This window comes from Oryctolagus cuniculus, chromosome 2 (genome assembly GCF_051225735.1).
Source record: "Oryctolagus cuniculus isolate XC-2025 breed Fujian yellow rabbit chromosome 2, ASM5122573v1, whole genome shotgun sequence".
Taxonomy (NCBI): domain Eukaryota; kingdom Metazoa; phylum Chordata; class Mammalia; order Lagomorpha; family Leporidae; genus Oryctolagus; species Oryctolagus cuniculus.
The window spans coordinates 67,915,085-67,937,440 of record NC_142868.1 but is presented as its reverse complement, the minus strand read 5'-3'; the positions used below and the strand labels follow the sequence as shown (position 1 = coordinate 67,937,440).

The following is a 22,356-nucleotide window of genomic DNA, read 5'->3' as shown; positions in this document are numbered from 1 at the left end:
CAATAGTTAAGACATTCTTGGGACACCAGCATCCTATAGCAGAGTGCCTGGGGCTGAGTACTACATACACCCCTGACTCCAGCTTCCTGATATTGCGTACCTTGGGAGGCAACAGGTGATGGCTCAAGTAGTTGGATCCCTGTACCCAAATAAGAGACCAGATTAGCTTCCTGGATCCCAGCTTGGACCTGGCCCAGCTCAGCTACTGTGGGCACTTAGGAAATGAATTAGAAGATAGGAGAGCGCTCTCTTTGTCTCTTCCTGCCTTTCAGAATAATTAAACTGTACAATAAACTAAGTGAACCTAATGACATTTATAAAACATTTCATCCAACAGCTGTAGAGTACACATTCCTTTCATCAACATATTAAGATCTCAAGAATAAACCATACACTATGCCACAAAACAAGTCTCAAGAAAAAAAATAATCAAAATCATAACATTTGTCTTTTCTGACCACAATGGAATAAAAACTAGAAATGAACAGCAAAATTAACTTTAGGAATTATAAAAATATATGGGGCAGGCCAGTGCTGTGGTGCAATGGGTTAAAGCCCTGTCCTGCAGCATTGGCATCCCATATGGACGCCAGTTCGAGTCCCAGCTGCTCCACTTCCTATCTAGCTCCCTGCTAATGCACCTGGGAAAGCAGCAGAGGATGGATCAAGTCCTTGGGCCCCTGCATCCACGTGTGAGACCCAGAGGAAGCTCCTGGCTCCTGACTTCAGATAGGCTCAGCTCTGCCCATTGCAGTCATTTGGGGAGTGAATCAAAGCAATCAAAAGGGAAATATTAAAATTCCTTGAAACAAAAATAGAAACACAACAAATCTATAGGATACAACAAAATGTATGGCATGAAGCAAAAGCAGTACTAAGAAGTGTACAGCAATAAGCAGTTACATAAAAAAAAAATCAAAACACCCCTAATGATGTATCATAGGTAACTGAAAAAAAAAGCAATTCCAAAGTTAATAGGACAAAATTACAAAAGTCAAAGAAGTAAATCCAAGAAAATAAAAATACAAAAGATCAATGATAATTTGGATTTTTGAAGAGATGAACAAAAATCCAAAAACATTTAACAAGAGTAACCAGAAAATGAGAGAAGACTAAAATAAATCCAGAGGTAAAAGACACATTATAACTCATACCAGAGTAGGAACTATTTGAAACTATACAATAAAAAAAATTAGAAAATCTAGAATAAATGAATAAATTTCTGGACAACACAACTACTCAAATTGCGCCATGCAGACATAGAAAACCTGAACAGACCAACAGCAGCAATGAAATTCAATTAGTAATAGGAAGTCTTAAAGAACAAGACCCAGAGGAAGCTCCTGGCTCCTGGCTTCAGATTGGCTCTCCTCTGACCGTTGCAACCATCTGAGGAGTGAATTAGTGGATGGAAGACCTCTCTGTCTATAACTCTGCCTCTCAAATAAATAAATCTTTTTTTAAAAAGAACAAAGCTGGAGGTATCACAATTCCTGATTTCAAGACATACTATAGAACTACAATAAGATAAAATTTAAACAACAAAAATCTGCATGTACTATTAAATCTCTGAAACTTTCAAAGGATAGTTCAAGTAAAATACTTCCTCATCCTCTTTTAATATGTAAATATATATTGTTAAAATCTGTCATTCAAGAATACCAGAGAAATTTCCTGACTGTTTTCCTGTTATTTCTTCCTAATTCCTATTATTTCCCAGTAATGTGACTTCAAGGATAGAACGGTCATGAACGGGGGTATTCTGTTTAGGGATTTCAACACTGGGTTAGAGGCACAGCATATTTATTGGATAATGTTGCTCTTACTGTTATGCATTATCTTTGCTTGATCCTAGGCCTACCAAAACTGACACACTGCACTTACCCGACTTAGATTTCCAAATTCTGGCACTTGATTCAGGGGCACTGGAAAGATAATCAGGAACAATTCTCTAACCTTGGTACCACTGTCAGCCCGAAAACATTGCCCCAAATTAAAGCCCACTTGCCCTCAACCTGTGTGCACTGCAGCTCTCTGAAGTGCTCAATGGCAAAAATGCTCTTACAGCTTTCCAAATCACAAGTTAGAACTTCATTAGGTTGTATATTACATCAGGCTTAAGTCTTGCCACACTAGAGCCTTCTACACACTCAGGTTCAGAGACCCAAACTGAGCACGGTTGGGTGCAGAAGTCACCAGTCTGTGAAAGAAGGCTAACTCGAGGGTCCCGGCCAGGATCAAAAGCCTGCCCTGCCTCTACCACAAAGCTCTTCAGGGAAGAGCAAGCTCAGCCTTGCTTTGTGATGTGAGTACCATTTTTATATTGTTTCTCAAGTTGACTGAATCTGCTTTAAACTCTTGGCATGCTGGAGGGTGCAGGTCTCCCCATTCCCTCACAGAACTCCCTGGACACTTGGAGCAGAGCATGCCACAGGCACTCTCGTTCAGAGCCCAGGCCAGGCTGGGGCTTCTGTTCCACAGGGATCGCCCCAAGATCTCTGAACTGAAGCCTTGTGGATTCCCCAAGCCTAAGCGGGCTGATCACATTCTGTTCCTGACCTGCACTGTCGCTGGGGAGCGCGATGATAATGAGATGGTAATGAGAACCCTGTGCACAGTGACAGTGAGCATGGACAGGTGTCTCACAAGAGGACATCAGGACAGTCAGAAAGAAACAACTGTCAATGTTACTTACCTAGATCTACAAAAAGATGCTTTTCTCCCACATTATTCTTCACAACTAAAAATGAAAGATCAGGATCGCTTTGCTTCGCTGATCCCAGCTGCCTCAGCTTCTCTGAATTCAATGTCCAGCTCTCTCCTGTGTCCTTATCTGGGGACATTTTGTTACACGAAGCCCCTTGTTTTGTTGGTGCTTCAGAAAAGTGGGAAAATCCCTGGTCCACTGTCTCTGAAATGCTATCGTCATCTTCACTGGCAATCAACTGAAGAGCAGGCTGCAAAATTGTTCTCACAAAATTACCTAAGGAAAAAAAGGTGTTATGATTAATTCTTTCATGTGAACTGGAATTCAAGATTCAGATTCAAATCTGCACATGAAAGGCGTTTCCTTTGATTTCTGCTTTTAAAATTGTTTTGGTAGAAACTATAACACATCTCTCTTCCTTCAAGCTATGCAATCTTTTACTTTTTAAATTTCCATTGGCAGGAAGCTTGTTGCAATTTGGAAACAAACCATTTTAGAAGAGAAAGTTAATTTGCGGTGTATCAATGTTGCTAGCATAGATCTAACCCTAACATGTCATCAAAAAAGCACCATTTTTTAAAGAACTTCTTTTTAGAGTTTCTATTTTGAGAGGCAGAGAGCCATAGAGACAAACAGAATTCCCTTCCACTGGTTCACTCCCCAAATGCCCACAACAGACCGGCTGGGCCAAATCAAAGTCAGGAGCTAGGAACTCAACGTATATCTCACAGGAGCATGGCAGGGACCACTATTTGAACCATCACCTGCTGCCTCCCAGGCTAATAGCAGAAAACTGTGATCAAAAGTGGAGCCAGACTCAAGCTGAGGCACTCTGATATGGGATGTGTATTTCCCAAGCAGGGTCTTAACCACTAGGCTAAACGCCTGTCCTCATTACTTTGATTAATGAGAACGGAGTTGAATTGTTTTTGCTATTAATGAATAAAGAACACAGTTTATATGAGGAAATGGCTCCAAGACGATGGTGAGAAACACTGCAAGAACCTCTGCCTTACCCTCCTGGTATCCAGATGGTGGCAAACTTCTTAGGAACTCATTCTCTCTCCTTTGCCTGCCACGGCATGCCAGGAGAACCGTGCCTCCCACAGCTGAAAGGCTGTGGCTACTGCTATCCCTCCCCCACATTTGTTGTGGGATGGCCTATGGTATATATAAAAGTATAAAAGTATGGTATATATAAAAGTATAAAAATATACTTTTCCCAACTACATTTATCCTGAAAGTTCTGAATAACAGAGGTTCAGAAAAAAAGTGGAGAGAGTGTGATCTTAGCGAAGAATTAGGAAGAAAGCCACAGAAGAAATGACATGCAAATTAGAGGGACATTTGGACCTATATGGAGGATGTGGACACACCCAACTCAGGACCAGCAGCTGAGAACTTCAGCACCAGCTGTGGAGAGTGCAGTGAGACCAGACTGTAGCAGCCCAAGCCACTGGTGATAAAGCTGTGGTAAGAGCCTAGCAGGAATCCAGCTTGGAGCCCTGTGGGGGACAGCGTACCTGCCAAACTAGAAGAGAAAATAAGGTGGCATGTTCCTCTCTCCCCGACCACCCTGCACCAGCATCCTGTAACAAGCCGAGGGAGGGTGGGCACTATTTGGACTTATGTAAGAGCTACCCCAGTTCATGTCCATGCGCCCAGCGACTAGCCAAGCTGAGACACCCGAGACTGGCTGGGAGAACTGAAGGGGCTGACCGTGGGAGGCTTGTGAGCCCGGACTGTGAGAAACGCTGTGGCTGTGTGGGAGGGCTCAGGGTGTGCATGGGACTTTGCACAGTCACTGTGGGAGGCTCCCCATGCTCCTGGATTCCCTGGTGAGGGTCATTGCTATGGCATCCATGGTCACATCAAGGACTGCTCAGATTCGCTGTGTGCTTCTTGTGGCAGTGCAGATGCATATTGTACCCACTAGGGCTAGCACCCAGGCACTGGTCTCCTTTGAGGAGAGGAGGTGAGCAAGAGAATAAGCCAATAGAGCAGAACAAACCTCCTCTCTGCTAAGTAAGTAAGTAAGTAAATAAATAGAAGATTTACCAAATCAAAATGAAATCTTGGAAATGAAGAATTCAATAGAACAAGTAGAAAATGCAATGGAAATCCTTAGCAACAGACTCGGTGAAGCAGAAGAAAGAATATCCAAGTTAAAGACAGATTGCTGGAAATTTTATAGTCAGACCAAAAAAAGAAAAATTAGAAAACTAAAAAACACTCTTGGACATCTATGGGATACTATCAAACGACCCAAAACAAACAAAATTGATACACCATTGGCCCAATTAAAAAAAAGGGGGAGAAGACCAAAATCAATAAAATTAGAGATGAAAGAGAAAATTTAACAACAGACACCACAGAAATAAAAAGAATCATCAGGAATTACTACAAAAAGCTGTATGCCAACAAACTGGGAAACATAGAAGATATGGATAGATTCCTGGACACATACAACCTACCTAAATTGAGCCATGAAGACACAGAAAACCCAAACAGATCAACAGTCCAGACAGAAATTGAATCAGTAATAAAGACCCTCCCAAAAAAGAAAAGCCCAGGACCAGACACCTTCACTGCTGAATTCTACCAGACATTAAAGAACTAACTCCAATTCTTCTCAAGCTATTCAAAAGAACTGAAAGGGAGGGAATCCTCCCAAATTCCTTCTATGAAGACAGCATCACCTTAATTCCTAAACCTGTACAAAAGAACTACACAGATACAACAAAGAGAACTACAGACCAATTTCCCTGATGAACACAGATGCAAAAATCTTCAACAAAATTCTAGCCAACTGAATCCAAAAACACATCAGAAAGATCATTCACCTATAACAAGTGGGATTTATCCCTCCCTGGTAGGCAAGGATGGTTCAACATTTGCTAATCAATGTGATATACCACATTAACAAACTGAAAAACAAAACCCATATGATTATCTCAATAGATGCAGAGAAAGCATTTGGTAAAATACAACACCCTTTCATGATGAAAACTCTAAGCATTCTTCAACACAATCAAGGCAATTTATGACAAACCCATGGCCAGCATCCTATTGAATGGGGAAAAACTGGAAGTATCCCACAGAGATCCGGAACCAGACAGGGATGTCCACTCTCACCATTACTATTCAATATAGTCCTGGACATTATAGCCAGAGCCATTAGGCAAGAAAAAGAAATCAAAAGGATACAAATTGGGAAAGAGGAAGTCAAACTATCCCTATTTGCAGATGGCATGAGTCTATATATATGGGATCCAAAAGATGCCACTAAGAGACTATTGGAACTCATAGAAGAGTTTGGTAAAGCGTCAGGATATAAAATCAACACGAAAAAATCAACAGCTTTTATATACACAGACAGTACCATGGCTGAGAAAGAACATCTTCAACAAATGGTGCTGGGAAAACCAGATCTCCACATGCAAAACATTATTTGAAAGTCAGAGTTACACAGTGAGAGGAGAGGCAGAGAGAGAGAGAGAGAGAGAGATCAGTCTTCCATCTGCTGGTTCACTCTCCAATTGGCTGCAATGGTAGGATCTGCGCCGATCCAAAGCCAGGAGCTTTTTCTGGGTCTCCCACACAAATGCAGGGGTCCAAGGACTTGGGGCATTTTCTGCTGCATTCCCAGGCCACAGCAGAGAGCTAGATGGGAAGTGAAGCAGCCAGGACTCAAACCAGTGCCCATATGGGATGCCAGCACTGCAGGCAGCGGCTTTACCTGCTATGCCAAAGCACCAGCTCCAAGAAAGTACTTCTAAGATGAATCCCATTCACAATAGCCATACACACACACACAAAAAAATCAAATACCTTGTAATAAATTTAAACAAGGATGTCAAAGATTTCTATGAGAAATTTCAATGAGAATTACAAAACATTAAAGAAATAGAAGCCACCAAAAACTGAAAAAATCTTCCATGTTCATGGATTAGAAGAATAATTAAAATGTCCATATTACTGAAAGCAATTTACAGATTCAATGCAATACCAATCAAAATACCAAGGACATTCTTCTCAGATACATTAACAAATGCTGAAATTCATATGGAAACACATGAGGCCCCAAACAGCTAAATCAATCTTATACAACAAAAACAAAGCCAGAGACATCACAATACCATATTTCAAGATATACAGGACAGTTATAATAAAAACAGCCTGGTACTGATACAAAAACAGATGGATAGACCAATGGAACAAAATAGAAATGCCAGAAATCAATCCACACATCTACAACCAACTTATCTTTGACAAGGGAGCTATAATCAACCCCTGGAGCAAGGACAGTCTCTTCAACAAATGGTGCTGGGAAAACCAGATCTCCACACGCAGAAGTATGAACGAAGGCCCCTACCTTACACCTTACACAAAGATCCACTCAAAATGGATTAAAGACATAAATCTATGATCTGATACCATCAAATTAGAGAACCTTAGGGAAAGACATTGGCATGGGCAAAGAGTTCTTGGAAAAGACCCCAGAGGCACAGACAATCAAAACCAAAACTGACAAATGGGATTACATCAAATTGAGAAGCTTCTGTACTGCAAAAGAAACAGTCAACAAACTGAAGAGGCTACTGACAGAATGGGAGGAATTATTTGCAAACTGTACAACTGATAAAGGATTAATAACCAGAATATATAAAGAGATCAAGAAACTCCACAACAAAACAAACAACCCAGTTAAGAAATGGGCAAAGGACTCAAACAGGCATTTTTCAAAAGAGGAAATCCAAATGACCAACAGATACATGAAAAAAATGCTCAGGACCACCAGCCATCAGGGAAACGCAAATCTAAACCACTCCCGTTAGTATGGCTTTCATACAGAAATCAGCAAACAAATGCAGGCAAGGATGTAGGGAAAAAGGTACCCTAATCCACTGCTGGTGGGAATGTAAACTGGTACAGCCACTGTGGAAGACATATGGAGATACCTCAGAAATCTGAATATAGACCTGCCATATGACCCAGCCATCCCACTCCTGGGCATTTACCCAAAGAAATTAAATCAGCATGTTAAAGTTATCTGCACCCCCTTGTTTATTGCAGCTCAAGTCACAATGGCTAAGTCATGGAATCAACCCAAGTTTCCATCAACTGAAGACTGGGATATGTACACCATGGAGTACTACACAAAGCTAAAAACAACCAAAAAACACACAAAAGAAAGACCTAGCCATTTTCCACAAAATGGATGAAACCGCAAAACATCATTGTTAGTGAAATAAGCCAATCTCAAAGGGACAAATACTATATGTTCTCCCTGACCTGTGATAACTAATAGAGCACCTATAAGGCAATCTGTAGAAGTAAAATGGACATTTTAAGAAGCAATGACTTTGGCCGGCGCCGCGGCTCACTAGGCTAATCCTCCGCCTTGCAGCGCCGGCACACCGGGTTCTAGTCCCGGTTGGGGCGCCGGATTCTGTCCCTGTTGCCCTCTTCCAGGCCAGCTCTCTGCTATGGCCAGGGAGTTGCAGTGGAGGATGGTCCAAGTCCTTGGGCCCTGCACCCCATGGGAGACCAGGAGAAGCACCTGGCTCCTGCCATCGGATCAGCGTGATGCGCTGGCCTCAGCGTGCTGGCCGCAGTGGCCATTGGAGGGTGAACCAACGGCAAAGGAAGACCTTTCTCTCTGTCTCTCTCTCTCACTGTCCACTCTGCCTGTCAAAAAAATAAAAATAAAAAAAATAATAAAAAAAGGAAGCAATGACTTTTAACAGCCCTTGTCTCGACTGCTGAGGAACAGGTTTTTTTCACACTATTTGTTGAACTCTTAACAGAGTTAGTTATATGCATGTAAAGTTAACTGAAAATAGATCTTAGTGAAAAATAAGAGTGGGACTCCTGGGAACTTACCTAAGGGAAATGCAATCAGTACATGAGAGCGCTATCTGCACCTCCATGTTTATTGTAGCTCAATTCACAATAGCTAAGACATGGAATAAACCCAAATGTCCATCAACTGAAGACCAGATAAAGAAACCATGGAATATGTACACTATGAAATACTACACAGCAGGAATAAAAAAAATGAGATCTGGTCATTTACAACAAAATGGATGAGTCCAGAACACATCATACTTAGTGAAATAAGCCAGTCCCAAAAGGACAAATACCATATATTCTCCCTGACCTGTGATAATAGAGCACCAAAAAAGCAATCTATACAAGTTAAATTGACAATTTGAGAAGCAGTAACTTGAACAGCCCTTGTCATGACTGTTGAGAAAAAGGTTTTTTTGTACTATTTGTTAAACTCTTTGCTTAAAATAGAGTTAAACATGTGTATCAAATCAACTTAAAATAGATCTCAGTAAAAAGAGTGGGAATAAAAGAGGGAGGAGGAAAAAGGGGTGTGAAGGTGGAATTAGTGGGAAGAATCACCATGTTTCTAAAGTTGTAATTATGAAGTGAGTGAGGTTTGTAATTGTAAAGCTGTATAGTTCTGCATACATTCCTATGGACTTATTTTTAAGGATAGAGTTTAAAAATTTGCCAGGGGACCCCAAATCCCCTTAAGCTGGGTGGTAAAAATACTATCTTAAGTGTTACAGTGATTGTATGGATAGGATTAATGGTCTGGTAACTACAGATAGAATTAAAAAGGAGGGAAGGCTCCAACATGGGATTCAGCCCACACAGAAGACTCAGAGTGACAACCCCTTTAAATAGCATTCTGATCTCAGAATCAACCCTTAAGGCATTCTGGGCTGGTTGAAAAGCCCATGAGAGCATTTTAGGCATGGAAAGCCAAGACACTGTGACAAAAAAATGTCCTATATGAAGGACCTTGGCAGGTGAGACCCTAGTGGAAAGAAGTGGTCATCAAAGAAGGAGGAATTTTTCTCTGAAGCGAGGAGAGAACTTGAACTTTGTTTATGGCCTTGGCTACAGATTGACAGAGACTGTGGGTTCAAAAGGCTTCCACAGACTAGGCAGCTCATGTCAAGAGCCTTGGGTGGTCGCTGACATCACACCTAAGAGCGTTAATTGTTAAGTTAATAACAGGAATCACTGTGTACTAACTTTCCATGCAGGATCTCTATCCTCAAAGAGTTGTATTATAATTATGTCTAAGTGCTTGCAAAAGATAAATCATTTTTAGATGCTTCTTTAAAGTTTAATTTCACTTTTTAGAAACATTTCAAGAAGCAATGATTTTGAACAGCCCTTTTCTCAGTTGTTGAGGAGCAGTTTTGTTTTTTTTTCCATGCAAATTGTTGAACTCTTTTAATTTTTTTTTTTTTGACAGGCAGAGTGGACAGTGAGAAAGACAGAGAGAAAAATCTTCCTTTGCCGTTGGTTCACCCTCCTATGGCTGCCGCGCGCACCGCGCTGATCCGAAGGCAGGAGCCAGGTGCTTCTCCTGGTCTCCTATGGGGTGCAGGGCCCAAGCACTTGGGCCATCCTCCACTGCCCTCCCGGGCCATAGCAGAGAGCTGGACTGGAAGAGGGGCAACCGGGACAGAATCTGGCGCCCCGACCAGGACTAGAACCCGGTGTGCTGGTGCCGCAGGCAGAGGATTAGCCTATTGAGCTGCGGCGCCGGCCAAATTGTTGAACTCTTTTATAGAGTTGGTCTTCTGTGTATAAAGTTAACTGCAAATCGATCTTAGTGGAGGATGGGACTGGGAATGGGAGAGGGAGCAGGAGGAGGGGTGGGAGAGTGGGTGAGAGAGCAGGTATGGTGAGAAGAATCACTATATTTCTAAAGTTGTACTTATAAAATGCATGAAGTCTGTATTCCTTAAAAGGTTTCTTTGGGGGGGGGGAGGATAATAGTGGGAATTGTAGAGGGAAGAGGTAGAGGGTGGGGTAGAGGGTGGGAGAGCAGGTACAATGAGAAGAATCACTATGTTCCTAAAGTTGTAGTTATGAAATGTATGACGTTTGTATTCATTAAATAAAAGGTTTCTCAGGGGAAAAGGAGACTAAAGATTTAAACCTCAAAAAATGATTATTCAGATATTATTAAATGGCCTGCCTTGCTTACTTAAAAAAAACAAACAAACAAACAAACAAACAAAAAAAAAAACAGTGATCCACACTACCATGAGAAGTTGGCAGGGCAACATGGAATTCTTTAAACTCTCTCTATATATAAATATAAATATAAATATATATATATATATATATATCCTATATCACAAGATCAAGTGACAATTTGGCTTTTACACTGCTGTTGTGTGTAGCAATACTGGTGAAATGCAATACTATAAGAAATTACTTAATTTTAATCTCTGCAAGTGTCACAGTCTGGATTTGTCACTTCATTTACCAGGAAGCCTTTAGTACTTAAAAATCACAGGATTAATTACTTTCCTACTTAAAGAAATAAGTACAATTTCTTGTAAAACATCAAAATGAAAGCAAAAGCTTTTGATCCAATGATACACAGACATGATTACTTCTGGAATTAGAGAGAAGGTAAACACCGAGAGGAAACAATGACACATCAAAGGATAACAAAGCAATATAAACATAAATTGACGAAGTTAGTTTTCCTGGAAATTTAAAATTATATCTGCTTGACTCTAGACAATAAGCGAAGTGAGTCTACAGTTGCAGATGTTTGACAGTAGCACTGAAGAGGCCGGCTAAGCCTCTGAACCTTGGCAAGGAGCTAATGTGTCCACGGCACAATGACAGCCAGTGACGTGAACACCAACATACTGTCCCCTCCCCCCCCCCCCCAATAGCTCTGCCTTCTGTTTCCAGGCTTCAGTCTTATTACCCCATCCCCTCTTTGGTCTATCTCAGTGGCAGGGACTATCTCAAAAGAACTAACCAATCACAGATATCTGCAGTACTACAGTAAATTGGCATAAGAGCTTGTTTGCAAAGATCAAAGTCTGATCACTCACATTTAACTTTGTTCCCTTTCCCAAAAGGCTAACAATAACAACTAGAAATATTATCAAGAGGGAGGGGAACTGAAGGGAAATTTTTGACTGCTTCATATTCTCCGCCTCTCTGATTCTGGAAGTACACGATTTAAGAGGAAAGAGCCTCAGAAGACATTCCATTTATCAGGCCTGATTATGGCTTTAGCTTTAGTTACATTAGATTGTCGACTGATCCCCAAGTTAACCGCAAACTCCAAACTCTATTCCTTTGCTTGTGCTATTCTAATAAAGCCTGTCTTACCTTTGACTATATGAAGGAAATTCATTCACAGTCTAGAATGAATGTCATCTGCTTTCAGGAGACACTGTAGCAGACTGTGAAGGACCTGGCATACTTCTCTCTGCCCTTCTTCCCTAGCAACAGATTCTCAGTTTTTAGCCTTATGGTTAGTATTTAAAGAGCAGCCTATGAGGAAGTATACATAGGGATCAAAGAAATATCCTGGCTAGGACTCTGCCCTCCATACTCTGATAATGCAGGCATGCTAAGTAGGCACTAACTCAGCAAATATTAAATGCCTACTTGTATTTATTATTGCTGCTGCTGTATTAATGGTATTATGGACAATATTATTATAATGTAGTAATATACAATATATCTGGAAATATAATAAATAGATCAATCATATGACCCAGCTATCCTGCTTCTGGGTAAGTATCCAATGGAAATGACATCAGCATATGAAAGAGATACCTTCATTCTCATGTGCTTTGCAACATCATTCATAATTGCCAAGCTATAGAAAACCTAAGTGTCCATGGATAAATAATGGATAAGGAAAATATGGTATACATACACAATGGAACATTAGTCAGCCATCAGAAGGAATGAAATCCTGACATTAGAGTTAAAATAACTGAAATTGGTAGTCATTACATTAAGTGAAAGAAGTGACACACAGAAAGTTAACACGTGTTCTCTTTGATACATGAAAGTTAAAAATGACAGTCAATAAGAACTTAGAGCAGTGATTACTAGAGACTGGGAAGTGTGGGAGATAGAGGAGTCTGGATATGGGGTACAAGGTGCTTCATAGCACAGATGGACAACTACAGATCACAGTAACATGTTGTGTACCATATAAAGAACTGGAGGAGAGGAACTAGTAGGCTGTAAATGTGGAGGAAAGGTAGGGAGGTGGGTATGTTGGCTGCCTGCTTTGATCAGCTTATAGCATCATATCTTTTGAAATTTTGCACTGTATCCCATAAAAATGTGCTAGTATTACTTGTTAATCAAAACATTTAAAATAATTTTTAATAAAATATATATTAGGACATATAAGTTATAATGTAGCTCTAAAAAATTACAAAGGGAAAAGAAAAATCAATAGTTACGTCCCTAAAGAAACATTAAGTGGAATAAAGAAGAAAACAAGAAGCAGCAAATGCTCTGACAATAAGCACTGGGTGCTTTCTACAACCCTACGGAACAGTAACCTGTATCATAGGGTTTGGATGTGACAAAAACCGATGAATTGATATCTACGCTGAGTCTTAACAGACCGGGAGAACAGGAGGTATGGCTCTTCAGACAGAATTGAACAGTGCAAAGGTCCAAGGATAAGAGAAAATGCAGGCCACAGTGGGAGCTGAGCAAGAAGGGCAGATAGGGACAGACCAGCTAGGGCACAGTAGGCCTCGTTTTGCAAACTAAGACATCAGTACATCTTTGTGAAGGTAACAAATAACTCTTGAAAGGTTTGAGAGCTTCATCAGCTCACACTGGCTGACTCAAGAAGCAGGTACACATAAGAGGACACCAACATTTCTACTTGGGTAAGTAGATGGACAGGGACACAGAAGTGACACAGAAGGAGGAGCCAAGATTGTTCTAGGACATGCTGAGTTGAAGTGTGTGTAAGGACATTTAGTAGTCAGCTGGCTATATGAGAACAATTTGGGCTGAAGATAAAGATGTGAGAGTCAGGACATAGGTGATGATTTAAGTAATGATTGTGGTCACCATCCAAGTGAGAACAGTAGGGAGAGGGACAAGGACAGATCCCACAATTACTAGGATCTAAGGGTGAGAAAGAGAGAGAACAATCAAGGGGGCAGATAACAGAGATAATGAGGAGACCAGTGTACACAGCATACTAGGTCACTGTGACCTGGCATTATCCTAAACTAGTTTTCAGGTTCCTGATGTTTATGTCAGTCCTCTAGCTACTATGTTCATGCCTTTACCCCATGTGGCTGTGAGACTGTAAAACACTTGTAGCTCTGAGACACATTATCTGTTACCTGAACTTAAGTCAATCACTGGTTTGAACCCCAAAACTTGCCCTATCACTGCTTTGATAAATACTCAGGATTTTGGCCTTTATTGAGACCTTGATTTTTGGCGTTTTCATTGTGCCTACTTGTTTCTCTGTGGGACTGACTTGGTTTTATACCTGAACCTGTTATCTATAAATGCCCAGCCCTGGGAAAATACTCTGGTTATACTTTCAGGATTATATATCTAGACTTCATCTGAATCCTTAAATTCTGCCTGGAATAATAAATAAGCCTTCCTTTTTTTTTAACTTTTATTTAATGAATATAAATTTCCAAAGTACAGCTTATGGATTACAATGGCTTCCCCCCCATAACGTCCCTCCCACCCACAACCCTCCCCTCTCCCACTCCCTCTCGCCTTCCATTCACATCAAGATTCATTTTCGATTCTCTTTATATCCAGAAGATCAGTTTAGCATACATTAAGTAAAGATTTCAACAGTTTGCTCCCACACAGAAACATAAAGTGAAAAATAATAGATGATTTTTTAAATGATGATGAAATCAGATCAGACCTATTGTCATGTTTAATCCCAATGAGAGTCAAGTTGGGAATTGATAATTTCTTCTTTTTTTTTTTTTTTTTTTTTTTTTACAGAAGATCAGTTTAGTATACATTAAGTAAAGCTTTCAACAGTTTGCACCCCCATAGAAATACAAAGTGAAATATACTGTTTGAGTACTCATTATAGCATTAAGTCTCAATGTACAGCACATTAAGGACAGAGATCCTACATGAGGAGTAAGTGCACAGTGACTCCTGTTGTTGACTTTACAAATTGACACTCCTGTTTATGGCATCAGTAATCTCCCTATGCTCCAGTCATGAGTTTCCAAGGCTATGGAAGTCTTTTGAGTTCTCCAACTCTTATCTTGTTTAGACAAGGTCATAGTCAAAGTGGAAGTTCTCTCCTCCCTTCAGAGAAAGGTACCTCCTTCTTTGAAGACCTGTTCTTTCCACTGGGATCTCACTCACAGAGATCTTTCATTTAGGGTTTTTTTTTTTTTTTTTTTTTTTTTTTTTTTTTTTTTTTTTTGCCAGAGTGTCTTGGCTTTCCATGCCTAAAATACTCTCATGGGCTTTTCAGCCAGATCGGAATGCCTTTAGGGCTGATTCTGAGGCCAGAGTAATAAGCCTTGCTTGACATGACCTGGGACCCAAGCCCCATAGCTAAAACAAAGGTCAAAAATCCACGTATGAAGCATCATAGGTAAGGCTTGAAATGGAAAAGCCTCTCAGAATTACCTAGAAAACAAAAAATGAACCCTACTGCAGTAGAGACCATGTCAGGACATACATGGCCACCTAAATACCTGTGATGAGAACCACTAATGCCAACTATCTTGAGTAGGCTGATGTGCCTGGATGACAGGTCTGTATCAGTAAATCCTGAAAACACGAAACATCACATTTCATTTTAGGTTAATTACCATAAAATCTAGCAAGTATTGTTAAAAATTTCAAGAGGAATAGGGAAACTAAGAGTTTTTAATATAACTCCATGAATTTTTAAAAACCAGTGCACTTACCAACATGGATGTTATCTTTAAATGCCACGTCATGGAGCTGAAATATCAGATGGCGGCTAAATTTTTCATCAGTGCTAGAATCCAAGTTGAAAACATCTTCAGCTGAGCAACTTACACTATATAAGTCCCGAAGAGCTCTACAGACATGCTAAAAACACAAAGCGTAAATACTTCAATTTTTTTTAAATTTTCTATGAACAAAATTCAAGTATCTTGGTACCAGTAAGTTTAACTAATACAAAATCATTAAAAATTAGCTTCACTAGCCAGTGCCGCGGCTCACTAGGCTAATCCTCCAACTTGCAGCACCGGCACACCGGGTTCAAGTCCCGGTCATCGGGCGCCGGATTCTGTCCTGGTTGCCCCTCTTCCAGGCCATCTCTCTGCTGTGGCCCGGGAGTGCAGTGGAGGATGGCCCAAGTGCTTGGGCCCTGCACCCGCGTGGGAGACCAGGAGAAGCACCTGGCTCCTGATCAGTGCAGCACGCCCGCCGTAGCGGGCATTTGGGGGGTGAACTAACGGAAGGAAGACCTTTCTAACTCTGCCTGTCAAAAAATAATTAGCTTTACTATCAGGTTGTGTACAATATAACCTTACTAATTTATTTATAAACTGAAGACCTGTAATTTTTAAATTATGTTTATATTTTTTAAAAATCAGGCTCTCAGGATTGAAGAGGCCTCTTAGCAGCCAAACAATTTGTACATTAACCTCCTCTACAATCACATTAAAAATATTTTAAGCATCTCTTTAAATGTCACCTCTGAGTTTAAAAGTTGTTTTTATAGTTCCAGTTCGCAGAAAATTTCTCATTCATATTGAACCCAAAACCACTTCCAAGAAACCACCTTTGGTGCTAGAAGACACTGACACGGAAAGCAGTCATGCATTGTGGAAAGGCAGCAAGCACATACTTGGAACAAAAGATTTGAAGTCAGAGATCTAAGTTTGAGTTCTGGTTTTGACGTTTACCACCTCTAACTTTAATCAAACCCACATACATTCATCAACTGCTAAGCAGGAAAAATAGCAGCTAACTTTGGAATCATGAAAGGAGTAAAATAAGAAAACGAGATTAAAGAGTTAGCACAGTGCCTGGCACATGTAAGTGCCTAGAAGTATTGGCTATGCAACCTTAAGACAAGGCACTTCTCCCTAGGCTTCAGTCTTCTCATTTGCAAAATGAAGTCACTAAGAACCTCCAGATAGGATTATTTTGAGATTAGCCAAAAGGTTTAGTACCACCAAATACTTCGATACCCAACAGTTACACAATATATTAGAATTATTAGCTGGGGCTGGCACTGTGGCAGAGCAGGTTAATGCCCTGGCCTGAAGCGCCGGCATCCCATACAGGGCAGTGGTTTGAGACTCAGCTGCTCCACTTCCAATCCAGCTCTCTATTATGGCCTGGGAAAGCAGTAGAAGATGGCCCAAGACCTTGGGCCCCTGCACCCACATGGGAGACCTGGAAGAAGCTCCTGGCTCCTGATTGGCACAGCTCCGGCCATTATGGCCCAATGGGGAGTGAACCAACAGGTAGAAGACCTCTCTCTGCCTCTCCTCTGTGTAACTCTTTCAAATAAACAAATCTTTAAAAAAAAAAACTAGCATCACTTTGGCATTATTCTAGCACCACACTCCCCTTCATACTTTTCAATTCTCATTTTCTCAAAAGGTGGCCTCAGTGTCCCAGTCTGCATCAAATTCCCCCATGTAGTCCAACTCACTTTCTAGTACTTAGTTACTATTTTACTTGATCATTTACTTGATTGTCTTGATGTTTCCTCTGTATCACAGAGGTTATCCCCCAACATCTAATTTCTCCCTCTTCCCTAGAAACAGAACCACAATTTTTAGCTAAATGGAGGCCAGCTAGAACAAAGATACTTCCCCCACTCTGTTATAATAGGGCACAGGCATGTGTCCAAGTCTTGCCAGTAGGGGGTCAGAAGAAGGTGGTTTGCCACTTTAGGCTTCATTCTTAAAGGGGAGACGTAGGCGCGGCTCTTCTCCATTCAACTGACTAGAAGGCAGACAACTTGGGGTGAGCCACCTTGGACAGTATCAATAAGGCAACATCTTAGGAACAGCAAAGCAAAAGACTAGTCCCTAACAGTGGAGCCACACTGGATGTTACATGAGACAGAAATAAGGTTGTATCTTGTTTAAATTACATCTACCCTAGATTAGATTATAAATTCCTTGAACTCAAACTTTAAGCTCACTATTATATTCCCAAGGCAAGGCACTGTGTCTGATGCTTAGCAAAACTTGAAAATAGTTTACTAAATGAATAAAGCTGAGTTGTTAGCTTTGGAAATACAGAGAATAAATTTAGGTACCCAAGGTAATATAAGTAAACACACTCTATTAGATTCTCTTTCTCAAGTGAAACTTTAAGTAAACATTTTTTCGGAGTTACAGAGAGGTAGAGCCAGATTGAGAGAAGTCTTCCATCCGCTGGTTCACTCCCCAGATGACCACAGCAGCCAGAGCTGAACTGATCTGAATCCAGAGAGCCAGGAGCTGCTTCTGGGTCTCCCACGCGGATACAAGGGACAAGGACTTGGGCCATCTTCTACTGCTTTTCCAGGCCATAGCAGAGATTGGACGTGCAGCAGCCGGGACTCGAACCAGCACCCACATGGGATGCTGGCACTTTGGGCCAGGGCTTTAACCTGTTGTGTCACAGTGCTGACCTCTACATAAACATTTAAGTTCTTTAAATGTAAACATAAAATCATTGTGGAATATAGTACGGAGGTTCCTCAAAAAAGCTAAAAATAGAACTACCATATGACCCAGGAATCCCTCTTCTGGGCATATATCTAAGAGAAATGAAATCGATCTGCCAAAGAGCTAACTGCATGCCCGTGTTTATTGCAGCACTACTCACAATAGCCAGGTGTCCATCAGCGAATGCATGGATAAAGATGTGGGGTATATATCACTATTACTCATCTATAAAAAAAAAAGTCTTGTCATTTCCAACAATGTGGATGCAAGTGGAGGTCAGTATGTTAAGTGAAATAAGCCAAGCACAGAAAAACAAGTATCATATGATCTCATTCATATGTGGACTCAAAAAATTAGGTGATCTCACAGAAGTTAAAAATATAATATTGTGGTAACAGAGGCTAGAGTAGGAAGTGACAAGGGAGGGATGGGCAAAGGTTGATTGATGGGTACCAGGCTATAGCTAGATAGGAATAAGAAATTCTGGGGTTCTATTACACAGTGGGCTGCAGATAATATTATTTGACTGTATACTTCTCTATTTAAAAAGCAGAAGATGGGATTTTTCCATGTTTTCATGGGAAAGAAATGTTAATGCTGGAAAAGATAACTCCCCTGACTGGACATTATACAACCACATACATCACGGAACACACATGGTACCCCATAAGTATGTACACATGTCTATGCCTTTAACTTTTTGAAAATACTTTATAAAGAAAATTGTATTTAAATAATTTATAGAATCCAGAAGTTAAAAATGTGTGATTGTAGAGGAATGCTACCTGTTGAAAGGCTTTATAAAAGTGGAGCAGCCGGGACCCGAACCAGCACCCACATGGGATGCCAACACTGCAGGTGGCAGCTTTACCTGCTACGCCACAGCGTCTGCCCCATCTACACATTTTTAATACAACTTCATAGAATATAATCTTTAAATTTTTAAAAAATAATCCTAATAGAACTTAGCTGTTCAAACCCACATTATCCTTTTTAGTAACTTCCTGTTTGATGCAGCTAAACTAAAAATACTAAAACTACATTCTTTTTTTGAAAGTTGCTAACAGTGACAATGGTATTTCTAAACAAGGTTTTGTAAACAACTAGCTGCAGAGCACTGGGTAGGAGTCTCTTCTAGGTCTTTCCTCTTTCATGAAGGTACAAGAAAAAAATGCTTTCCAGAATTCCTGCCAGTTCAAACATTCTGATACTACTTTTAGTCCAAGCTTCCTTTAAGTTCATTTCTGTATCAATTTTTATAGTACAATTACTTTGCCTGATCTTTACCAGCATTGGCTATATGTGATGGAGTTTAGAGAATTAACATGTTACTGCAAACCGCAGATAATCCCAAAATTTCTATCTTTATGAAGGCTAAAAGAAAAAAAATTCACTTGAGAGGCAGAGTTAAAGAGAGAGGGACAGAGAGAGGTCTTTCATCTACTGGTTCACTCCCCAAATGGCCGAAACGGCTGGAGCTGGGCTGATCTGAAGCCAGGAGCTTCTTCTGTGTCTCTCACACAGTGCAGGGCCCACACACTTGGGCCATCTTTTACTGATTTCCCAGGCTATCAGCAGGGAGCTGGATCAGAAGCAGAGCAGCCGGGACTTGAACCAGCGCCCATATGAGATGCTGGTACCACAGGCAGATGCTTAAACTACTACACCACAGCGCCAGCCCCTCAAGGCTTTTTTTTTTTTAATCCAGGTATAGTAATAGTACAAAATATGTGGACATAAGTTGGACTTTTCACAGTTTACCACAGAAGTGATATTTAAAAATCAAAGTCACAAGGAAAAGTCCCAAGAAAAGGAGGAGAAACGTTACGTAGATAGGACTGAGTAACTGAATGAAGAGATGAATGGACAGCTACAAAGAAAAAAAACTTGAGTCTCCCATTTACCTCAATGAGTAATGCAACCATCTTTTTCCCGTCAGCTCCTGGATTGGCAGGTTTGTTAAATTCCAAATCAAAATAAAGCTTGCACACAGCACTTTCAGGAATAACTTCATAGCAGTGCAAGAGATTTTTTCTAAATTGAATAATTCAAAAGTATTATTTATATTTGTACCTTTTAAATGATGGAAGTTGATCTGATCAAGTACTGTGTTAACTATGCTTAAGTACAGGTAACTAGGAAATAATGACAAGATAACAAGAACCTGTTCACAACAGGTTTCCGGCTCATAGCGTCAACAATTTCTATTAAATAAGATTCAACAGTCATACTCAGTTAACATTACTTAACTGGAAAACAGTCAATCCTATAGTGTTATGCATTACACAGATGATTTTGATCATGTATAATATTTCTGTATTTTGTTTTGGTGTCACTATGAAATAAATTGAGAAAACAATGTTCTTTCTCAAACTGGGATCCCAGAAAGACATACTCTTGGGATTCCACGAATTCTCCATAAGAACTGTAAAATTTTATGTTAGGAAGATAATATTTTTAAAGTGGTAAAAAATTCTAAATTAGCTGATTTCAATAAACTTCCAGTGCTCATATTTCTAGTTCTATTCTTGTTGGTGTACAGAGGATGACTTTCACATGGCTTATTAAGAATAGACACTAGCCTAGTAAATAAATGATATGTGGGCTAAGTCAAGTTCAGCTGGCCTCCTTTACAAATAAAAGGTTTGCAGTAATTTGAAGAAAAGTGAAAGAATTGTATCATCACATGGCATGGGTAGGATTGGATCTCAACACATACTCTGAAGCAGTCAGCATCATCTTTATATTGCACGAAGAGATTTAGTTTCAGCAAAATATCTTTCATGTTATCTTAATGACTTTAATTCAACTCCACCTGGCACTGCATGTATGTAGACATAAGTACATCTACATGGTGTTGCATGTTTACAAACACAAAACTACTCAAGCAACTTTGTAATAAAAGTACTTTTAAGTCAATACAAGGCATCCATATTGACTCTTTTCCATACACAAGTCTGAAGCATAGTTGAATAGGCCACTCATATAAAGCAGATATTACATAATGTGAGTATTCATTTATGATTAATAGTACAATTTAATATATATCTGAAAAAGGATTTCCTTTGGATACATGAACAGGTGTTTGTACGATTTTCTTCAACACTTGGTGAGACAACTGCGTGATGCCATGAGGAGAACTGCAGAGAATTAATCTGGAAAGAAATAACTAACCATGTAGTCAAGAACTGTGAAAGCTAATCCAGACTCAATTTCACAAAAACTTTAGATTTGGTAAATATAACTTTAATGTGTTGTTCTGTTACAAACAACTTACTGGGATTTATAGTAAAACCAAAGCTGAGCATAGGTTGTTACAAGATAAATACGTTGTCCATCTCCCATTTTGTATTCCAAAGCAAATATATGAACATCCTATATAAAATAAAAAATATTCAAAAAAGTAAAAAAAAATCTAAATTCAACTGTAGCTACTTAATGTTCATAAAGAATTTTATTCAATTTTCAGATTTTTTAAAATACCAGGTTCTGAAACAGAAGTTCAAAATTGATTTATTTGAAAGGCAGAGTTATAGACCGAGATCTTCCATCCACTGGTTCATTCCCCAAATGCCTGCAAACTCAAGTTTAAGAAATCTTATAGATCTATAAAAAATTTAAAATGAGGCAATTACCTGTTTACAGCTTTTAATGAAATTAAAAGCTTCAGTTTGACGACGAAATAGCTTCCAAATGGAGGGTGGTTGCTCTGGCCTGGACAGGCTTGGTCTATACACTGAGCACAGTGGTTTCCTCTTGTAATGAGATGCTCGCTCCTCAATCTGCTTCAGTTTTTCTTCCCACTTTCTATTCATTGGTTCAGAAGGCAAGAACAATTCCTACGCCATGTGATCTTTCTATCGATTACTGCTAAAAGCAAAAAGACTATTAGTTTCTTTATTTAGAATTTTTGTTTGATTAGATTTCAAAACTCATTTCCTGGCACTTATTTTCTTGTGGGCTTTATATTTTATTCTTTGGATGGAGGTTTGTTTGTTTGTTTGTTTGTTTTTTGACAGGCAGAGTGGACAGTGAGAGAGAGACAGAGAGAAAGGTCTTCCTTTTGCCGTTGGTTCACCCTCCAATGGCTGCTGCCTCTGGTGCACTGCGGCCGGCGTGCCGAGCTGATCTGAAGCCAGGAGCCAGGTGCTTCTCCTGGTC

At 40.0% G+C, this 22,356-nt stretch overlaps 1 protein-coding gene across 4 annotated transcripts in view; it reads right to left on the bottom strand.

Moving 5' to 3' along the window:
* Nucleotides 1-22,127, bottom strand: part of LOC149127801 (DNA-directed primase/polymerase protein-like) — a 37,304-nt gene extending 15,177 nt beyond the window's left edge. Inside the window, exons 1-5 of one of the 4 annotated variants that reach the window (XM_089325689.1) lie at nucleotides 21,831-22,127; nucleotides 21,473-21,570; nucleotides 20,100-20,229; nucleotides 15,457-15,604; nucleotides 2,696-2,983 (exon numbers count right to left, since the gene is read on the bottom strand). In XM_089325689.1, coding sequence (XP_089181815.1) covers nucleotides 2,696-2,983; nucleotides 15,457-15,604; nucleotides 20,100-20,229; nucleotides 21,473-21,570; nucleotides 21,831-22,010 — 844 coding nt within the window. In that variant the 5' untranslated portion in view covers nucleotides 22,011-22,127. Of the gene's footprint in view, nucleotides 1-2,695; nucleotides 2,984-15,456; nucleotides 15,605-20,099; nucleotides 20,230-21,472; nucleotides 21,571-21,830 lie in introns of those variants that run through there. The other 3 variants (XM_089325688.1, XM_089325687.1, XM_089325686.1) reach the window with 3 other exon arrangements.
* Between the last annotated feature and the right edge of the window lie 229 nt (nucleotides 22,128-22,356).